The 9,254-nt window shown below is 43.4% G+C and overlaps 1 protein-coding gene across 1 annotated transcript; it reads left to right on the forward strand.

Annotated features, from left to right (window-relative positions):
* The first annotated feature begins 1,506 nt into the window (after window positions 1-1,506).
* On the forward strand, window positions 1,507-5,899 carry LOC120056242 (collagen alpha-3(IV) chain-like). The gene is made up of 8 exons (XM_039004491.1): window positions 1,507-1,536; window positions 1,785-1,896; window positions 2,108-2,203; window positions 2,298-2,507; window positions 3,317-3,494; window positions 3,715-3,829; window positions 4,483-4,655; window positions 5,257-5,899. The coding sequence occupies exons 1-8, from the start codon at window positions 1,507-1,509 to the stop codon at window positions 5,336-5,338; spliced, it is 996 nt and encodes a 331-aa protein (XP_038860419.1). The 3' UTR covers window positions 5,339-5,899.
* The last annotated feature ends 3,355 nt before the right edge of the window (window positions 5,900-9,254 follow it).

The raw sequence follows: 9,254 nt of genomic DNA on the forward strand, positions 1-9,254 counted from the left end.
GCTGAAAGGAGACACTGGTCCTCACGGCAGACCTGGAAGCCCTGGTGAGGACGCACTGTTCTTTGTGGCTTTGAACACCAACTCTGTCACTGATTAGCTCTATACCTGAATCTAATTGAAACTGTGTCAGTTGTGCTGGCACAAACTCTACCCTTGAATCAAATTCAATCTCTATCCTTGACTCTGTGGGCCTGTAGTCTATAGGCCGGATTCCCAGACACAGATTAAGCCTACTTCTGGACAGTACAGAGAATTAAGTGCTTCTTAGTCAATGACTAGGTTCAGACTCATTATGAACAACTGTCTCTGATTCACTCATACTATTGGTTAGTTTTTAACTCACTCATTCAAACTCTTCAAACTCTTATTCCTCCTGACTAACCAAAACTCAATAGTTATGACTTAGTAAGTCAAACTCTATCTCTATCTCTGACTCTAACTCAACATCTCCCTTATTCCCACCGGCCCTGAATGCTGCTCTACCAAAACATGCCTCTGACTGAAATCATTTCTGTCTGCAGGGCAACGGGGTCCACGGGGACAGCCAGGGTCTGGAGGTTATGGATATAAAGGGGACAGGGGAGACACAGGCTCTGCAGGGGGCAGAGGCTTCGACGGGCCCAGAGGGGACCCAGGGCTTCCAGGGCCATGGGTGAGTCACTCCATTGAAGAGTACAAAACCAACTAAATGTTGTTTACGTTTTGGAATATCCCTTGAACGCTGGAAAATATAGGTGTCATAAGTAATTATATGTATAATTTGAAGTATTGGATTATTGCTTGAATTGCTTTCTACCCTCTAGGGACCAGGAGCCATCCCTGGACCTCCAGGACCAATAGGTGACCCAGGTCACCCTGGACCCCCAGGAATCCCCGGTAATCTTATTGCATCGACAACAATCCTCTGCATTGTCATTTTTTATTTACAAAGACAAATCTGTCATTACACCGTAGTATTGAGTGTGGCCAGGAGTTTATCCTGACCATGAAGAAATGGGTTCTAGTTCTAGGGCAAAGAGTTTTCCCTAGTAAGGTGACATGCTCTGGAAAAATGACTGTGCCTCCTGTTAATGTGTGCCATGTGTTGCAGCCATCGAAATGTCATCCCTAGGTTTTTTAGTTATGACATGCTAGATAGTGTGTGATGTGCGTGTAGGAAATGTGTTTGGTTTGTTTCAATTGAGATATTTTGACCACAAGTCTGATACCACTATGATGACACCAAATGTGTTTGATGGATCATTTTGGCCTTCTTCTAATGCCTCTTAAGGGAAAAGTAATCCAAAAAGGAATTTGATTAAGTTACTGAGTTTGGGTAATCCAAACGTTAAGTTACTGATTACAATTTTGGACATGTGCTTGTAACATGTGCTTGTATTACATTTCGAAAGTAACCTTACCCAACTGTGTGTGTGGTGCAGTTGGTGATTCAGTGTCTCTTGATGAACTGTGTTGTTTTAGGTGAGACGGGTGATCATAGTTATAACCCCGGCACGAAAGGACCAAATGGGGCCAAAGGCCGGCCAGGACCACCAGGTCAATATTTAACATTTAACACTAACAACTCAACATTTAACACTGAAATCTGTACATTTAACACTGAAAATTCAACACTGAAAACCATTGGGTCAATATTCAATTCGTCAACGCATCCTAACTCTAAACGGTATCTTGAGCAGAATTTGTTCTCTAGTGGTTCAATCAAAGGTTTTTTTCATGCACATCTACAGGTCGTCCAGGGCTTGACGTGTCTGGACAAGTGAGATTCTATCAAGGGGATCCAGGCCCACTTGGTCACCCCGGGAACCAAGGATTTCCAGGTCCAAGTGGGCCGCCAGGACGGCCAGGATTTGCAGGTTCGGTATCCTTTTATCATCTGCAACTACAAGCCACATGGTCAGGCCAACCATGATTCACTTCAACCAAACGTCATATTCTTTCTTACTAATGGAATAGTCTATGGGGAAGGAGTGAATGCAACCTATGCCATGTCTTAGCTTGTGTTGACTGGCATGCTAACATTAGCACAATGGGTCTCAATAGCTCCTACTTTAGCTCTGGCTAACTAAATTGCTTGCCAAAATCAAGTTTGCCCTCTCACTGCCAGGCCCCACAGGCCCTAAGGGTCAGCATGGACACAGCCCTCCAGGCCTGCCTGGGTTCCCTGGACGCAAGGGAGACAAGGGATCACCGGGACGGACAGGTATTTATATAAATGTGTGTGGCGGTGATCTTGTTGAACATGAGGCGAACAGTTGGAAAACATGTATTTTATCTAAGTGTTTTTGCTCTGGCAGGGCCGGTGGGCTACCAGGGGTCTCCGGGTCAGAAGGGTTCTCGTGGCCCGTGGGGCTCCAGCACGGCAGGCCTGGCTGACAGTTTCCTGCTGGCCCGACACAGCCAGACGATCAGAGTGCCTGACTGCCCCAGAGGTACCACCCTCATCTACTCTGGATACTCTCTGCTCTTCATCAATGGCAATGAGAGAGCCCACGGACAAGACCTAGGTAAACAGCATGGAGACACACATTAATACTAATGAGGCACACACACACAGTGCTCAACACAAAAAAACCTCACCAAACGCAGAGCGGTTGTATTCATAGGTTGCACCTCCGTCACTCGGGCGCGTCAAGCCGTCGGTCTGAATGTTCTCAAGCTAGCCTCTACCAGCGGCACAACAGTGGCACTCTAAAGTCACGATAAGCCCCGTCATTCTGGGCGGAGTGTCTAAATTACACTATGGTGCCTGGAAATACAATGACATTGCGAAAGTAGTCAAATATTTTAGTAGGACGCAGCGTTATCATGTTGTCAAATTGACTTTAGACAGATGACAATGTTGTCATTAGCTAGGAAAGTTTGTAAAAAAAATTTTTTTTAAAGGCTATACTAGGGATGACAAAAGTTTTCCTACTCATTTTTTGCCTCCTTTTGAATCTCATTGTATTTCCAAGCCAAGATTCTGATGAAATCTTCATTAGCGCTCATAGACGATGCATTGAGTAGGATGCTCAGTCGGGCATCAGTCCGAAACGAAAGTTCAGAACAATATTGTGATAAAACATGCAAACCATGAATAGGTGTAAGTTAGCAATATGGTGAAATTCTTACAAAGCATATCGAAAGGCAGAGTGTGTAAAATAGCATATTGGTTAATACCTAACGCATCCAATCCTCTCAGATCTAGAGTGTACAGTTCGATTTGGGATTGAGCAAATGAGTTTCTAAAAATTGTGATGTTAACTCAGCACTCTTACTTTTCCTGTTCATTTGACATTGTCTCTCTTTGATGACCTCACCACTGCCCCCCCAGGCTCCATGGGCAGCTGCCTACCTCGTTTCTCCACCATGCCCTTCCTGTTCTGTGACACGGACAACACCTGTCGCTACGCCGCCCGCAACGACTACTCCTATTGGCTGTCGACGGAGAAGTCCATGCCGCGCAGCATGGACCTAATCAGAGGAGATGAGATCGGGAGCTACATCAGCAGGTACACAGCCCTGGGAGGAGGGACAGACACACACACACACACACACACACACACACACACACATGCACGCAGTCATCAATGCACGCTTACACACACACACATTCTTGCAGGCTAATAAAATACAGGGTCTCTATAGTTTGCACTCTTTATTTTGGAACACATTTGAACATGTTGCACAGAAATGACGCGACGCTACACTTGTTGGTGGTGTGTGATTTAGGTGTTCAGTGTGTGAGGGCAGCTCCAATGCCATCGCCATCCACAGCCAGACCACCCAGACCCCAGACTGTCCTCGTGACTGGGAATCCCTCTGGACTGGATACTCCTTTGTCATGGTAACAACCTGCTCCGTATATTATATCGATATACTGTTTGATATCTGTACCTGCAGTGCCTTCAGAAAGTATCCATACCACTTGACTTATTCAACACTTTGTTGTGTTACAGCCTGAATTCAAAACAGATTAAATCATTATTTTTCTTTTACACACACAACCCCATAATGACAAGGTGAAATCATATTTTTTGAAATGTTTGCACATTTATTGAAAATGAAATACATTTACATAAATATTCACACCCCTGAGTCAATACTTTGTAGAAGCACCTTTGACGGCGATTACAGCTTTGAGCCGTCTTGGGTATGTCTGTATCAGCTTTGCACATCTGGATTTGTGGTTGAATGATAATGCTATGAATGATAATGCTATGAATGATAATGCTATGAATGATAATGCTGCAAATGAAACATCATAGTAGGAGCATGTCGTTGCACACTCCATGGTGACATAATTCAAAACTCAGTGTAACTTACTCTACTTTACCTTCTCTATACTTCTCTCCTCCTCACTTCTTCTTCCCCATCCGGCCCTTCATCGTGTCATCTCTTTCCTCTGTCCCTTTCTCCTCATCTCTGCTTGTTCTTTATACTCCTCTCCTCCTCTCCTCCTTTCCATACCCCATTGCTCCTCCTCTCTGTTCTTCCCAGCAAACGGGTGCGGGTGCTGAGGGTTCGGGGCAGGCGCTAGTCTCCCCAGGCTCGTGCCTGGAACACTTCCGCCAGGTTCCCTTCATCGAGTGCCACGGCCGGGGAACCTGCAACTACTTCCCAGACTCCTACAGCTACTGGCTGGCCTCGCTCGACCCGGATCGCATGTTCAGGTTAGAGTCATCACATCAGAGATCGATTCAGTGTCTACACAATACGATCAGTGGTGTAGTAAAAAAAAAAAAATGCACAGAAGATATAGGGAGCGTTATTTTATTCACCGCGAATGGTGATTAGCGTTTAGCCACCAATTTCTTTTCACTGCATACAATACTACACTGTTCAGATCAAGCTTCATTTTGAGTGCTTCTTTTAAGCTTTGCTTTTCGGTAGAGTGCTTTCTAGTCGTTCAGTTTGTACTGTTATTCTTTTCTTTTTTTTATCCTCTTATGTTTGTTGTGTAGTAAATATTTCTGTTTTTAATTTTCATTGTTTTCACTCGTTTTTGTCCTGTGCAGCAGATTGTGTTGCGTTCCATGTCTGAAATATGCTGTATAAATAAAGCTTGATTTGAATTATCAATAGTTATGGCCACATACGGGGATGTTTTCTTCTCAATGCCTGTACAGCATTGTGTTGTTTATGTTTTGTGACCGTGTTTAGGATCATTCTAATACTTTTAGGGTAGTTGAGGTAATTCTGCCTCTACAGATTCTGTCTGGCCTTACCTATAAACCACACTAAACTCGTCTTCTTTGATCTCCTCCCCTGCAGTAAGCCTGTGCCCCAGACTGTGAAGGGGCGTCTTCTAGAGAACGTCATCAGTCGCTGCCGCGTCTGCAGGAAACCCTATTGAACATTGCCCGGGGCCGGAACAAGAGTTGGGTAAATTACCACCGGGAGGAGGGGCTAAGGAGATTGACTGACAGGTAGTGTAGATCACTGGTCGGTAGCACTTCATTTTATGGTACTGTTTCCACTATTATTTAATAGGAGTTTATTTGCTAACAACAGGTACTTTCTGGTATTTTCTTCAAGAACTCACCACCCTTTGTAACTACCTGGTATTGAATGGTCCTTAGTAGTGCTTGTTTTAATGAATCCCAAATAAGTCATTCACATGTCATTCATGTGAAATCGCCATAACAATACCTTGTTCTTTTCTGTACTGTAAAATAAAGTGCTACCCTCACTCCGGGTCTTGAAGGGTATGGATGTGGAGCGGTTTGAATTGTTTTTGTGCGTGATCACCTTGTCCTCGGCCGTCAGCCATGTTTCTAAGGGACTGTGTGGTTGGAGTATGTCCGAAAGAACACCCCATTATAAAGACATTACAATATGACTATTATCCCATCATTGTTCAAATCCCATCAAAGTAAGGGTTCATTTTGCACTGACTGAGGCTGTATGCAGGGTAATACACTACCACGTCAGGTCACCACATGGTGTCTAACAGACCTTGGTTCAAATGGCATTGGTTTTCTTTGAAAATACTTTAGCTGAGTGGTAGAGGATGCCTGGACTGCCAGATGGCAGGGTTTGCACTTTTGGGACTATTCAATCGGTTCGATTTTACCAGACAAGCTCAATTAAGTTTTTTGAAACTGTCTAATACTATTTTAACCCATGTCTGGTACCAAGTCCAACATACATAGCTGACCAGAGAGACTACTCATTACCTCCATATAGGGGTATTCAGACAGTAGCTTGATTGGTGTGGTTAATGACACAGGAACTATACTTGACTTCATAACACTGTCATTCAGACTGACATAAAATATGTAATTCAGACTGACATAATTACAGTATGTCGTTAAAGCCAGAGTCCTTAATTGAAACCATAACAAAGCGGTCACCCCAGCTCTGTTTTGGTAAAAAGCTGAGGGATGTGCCTGGATAAATGTAACCACTCTCAAATTAAATAGACAGAGCTATGGATGCATCATTGATATCAAAATTCGACTTTTAGCCATATTTTGACGCTATACACTCATAGAAGTAAAGGTGCCTGGAAGAACCTTTTTGGGGTTCTAAAAATTGCCACACTGTTGGAACCTTTCCAGTTCAAAAAGGTTCCTTGAGGAACACCTGTGTACATTTTCAAACCGGAACCTTTTTGTGATGGAGGGGCTCCATTTCCCCCCCCCCTTTTTAATAACATATTGTAGAGGTGGCAGCCTATCAGAACATTGAAGCCGTGGTTTATTTGAAGTGTGGCTTTCAGGTAGTTCTTTCAGACCACCGGTTAGAGTAAATGTCATTCCTGTTCATGTTCAGTTTGTACACAAAACATAACAACATTGCTTATTTAGTATAGTAATAAAGTGGTAACTAACCCGCAGCTGTTGGTGTCTTTTTATTGTTTTCATGTGATGTTTTAATCAACTGTACTTGATCGTCAGTGTTTAATCATAGCAATTACGTGGTGGAGCTACGGACTGATCCTAATACTTTTAAGTATATTTGCAAGCACAAATAGACTCAGCTATGACCACGCAAACAAGGGAAATGCGGTGGGATGCGGTGGTGATTGAAAGCCACGAGGAATAAACTTCCCTTGCCGACTACTCTGCCAATCAACGCCCAATCCTTGAAGGGGAAAGTGGACGTCTGACCTGCGCTACCTGCATGACTACCGGGACACCTACATCCTGGCAATCACTAAGAGCTTCCTGTATGATTGCGTGAATAACAGCGAAGTGGAGCCAGCTGGTTTCACTATGATCAGACAGGAGCGAGAACCTGCTACTAGTGGGAAACATCACGGTGGTGGTGTCTGTTTTCTTATCAGGGACCAGACGTTGAACTGCTGTCGGTGTCCCTACAATCCCATTTACCTGCCTTGTGCGTTCCCACAGTTGTTTTGCAACTATAGATGTCTGGACTAGGCCTATATTTTCATTGAGGGACGAAATGAGTAGCCTATGAAAACATCAAAAATAACGTGTTATTTAATTGGTAACCTGTTGTAGAAAAGCAATTGTACACTCGAGGTTGTGCTGATCTATGGTACTCCTCCTCGTGCTATACCTATGACCGCTGCACAGACATGCTAACAAACGTTGTTTAACAAGCCCTCTCGTGTACAACTGCTTTGTTACATACCGTACATCCTAAAGCAAACACAGCCAAAGCTTCAAATATAAAGGATGGTTCATTCTACATGGATCTGTTACGCTTGAAAGTTTAACAAAACTCGTTGTTTAGAATATCTACATAAGTTCAGCAATGGCACTGAGGTAGATATTCTAAACAACGTGTTTTGATCTAAAAGGATTTTCATTGGTCTATGATATTGGTTGCGTTGAAGACATGGGTCGTTTGTTTAATTGATCTCAGTATGTCAATGGCAGAGTGGCTTGTCATTTGTGTGGTATAAAAAAAGAGTATTGTTTCCAGTCATGTAAAATGACATAGAATTGCAGGAGATTATTTTAGAAAAGTCTCTTTTTTTCTTGGACCCACAAACCCCTTAGCCCTTGGTCTTCAGGACTGAGCCCCGAGTGTTATGAAACTCTATTGTGTGTGTATCTAGCATATTTTGTGTTTGGTTAGTTTAAATTGAAATGTATATATGGTTTTTCAGGTCTTTTGCCATTTCATCAAGCATGTTTGATAATGTGTCTTAGTTATGCGCTTCAACAAAGGTGCTCTCACAAAAAACATGGGATTTTTGCATTTACACCATTTTTTATTACACTGGTTGCATGATGCCAAATAAACATTCACTTGGAGATCGATTTCTGTACATTTCCTGGATTTAGGTCTTTGGTCTAAATGCAATACAAATATAAGCCCTAACCCATCTCTGCTTACTTGGTGTTGTTGTGTAACGTCTCTCCTTGTAATGTCTTTTCTCTCCTTGTCATGCTGTCAGGGTACAGTAGTATTTATGAGTAGGTCAATAGGCCCCCAAGGCCCACTGAAGCCCATTCACCACTGTGGAATGACTTTGATCCGAGGCTGCAGGATCATCTTCAATAATCTTCATGGCCAATCACAGCAGTTGGCAATAATAATTCATTTAATTTGATAAGTGCTTTTCTCACACCCAAGGCACTCATTTATTTGAATAATAATTATATATATATATTTTTTTATAATAATAATTCTTAATAATAATTAAAACAATCAGAAACACAGAACATAGAACACAGACAACAAAGTTATATACAGGCGTCGTCAGATCCGGGTGGACTGGAGAACAGAATTAGCATAGGTCATTGAAAGCGTTTCTGAACAGCACGGTCTTGAGCTATGCCTTAAAGGAGAACACAGACTCTGCAGCCCTAATAGTATCTGGAAGTGCGTTCAACAGCCGCGGAGCCGTGCAACTGAAAGCTCTGTCACCCATAGTTTTTAGCCTGCTGCGGGGCTGCTGTAGGGAGACAGACCTAGAGGAGCGAAGGGTGCAGTGCTGGGCAGGAGGGTAGAAGGAGGTCAGACAGGTACTTGGGTCCAGAGTTGTGGATAGCTTGTTAGGTGTGAACCAGGATTTTGTAGTTGATGGGTGAGCATATGGGGAGCCAGCGGATGTTGAACAGCACTGGAGTGATGTGCTCGCGGGGGACGTGTGGGTGAGGTCACATGCAACAGAGTTCTGGACATATTGTAGCCTGTTTAGGCACTTGACAGATGCGCCACCATAAAAGGGTGTTACAATAGTCCAGACGGAATGAAATTAAGGCGTGATTGAGTCGCTCAGCTGCAGTTGTGATGGCATAGACCGTAACCTGGGAATGTTACGTAGATGGAAAAATTAGACATTGGTC

This window comes from Salvelinus namaycush, chromosome 11 (assembly GCF_016432855.1).
Source record: "Salvelinus namaycush isolate Seneca chromosome 11, SaNama_1.0, whole genome shotgun sequence".
Taxonomy (NCBI): Eukaryota; Metazoa; Chordata; class Actinopteri; order Salmoniformes; family Salmonidae; genus Salvelinus; species Salvelinus namaycush.

Coding starts and splice junctions, on each gene's coding strand:
- LOC120056242 (XM_039004491.1), top strand. CDS start 1,507: ATGGGGCCAAAGGCCGGCCAGGACCACCAG. Junction 2,204..2,297: donor GGGATCACCGGGACGGACAG/GTATTTATATAA, acceptor TTGCTCTGGCAG/GGCCGGTGGGCTACCAGGGG. Junction 2,508..3,316: donor AGCCCACGGACAAGACCTAG/GTAAACAGCATG, acceptor CTGCCCCCCCAG/GCTCCATGGGCAGCTGCCTA.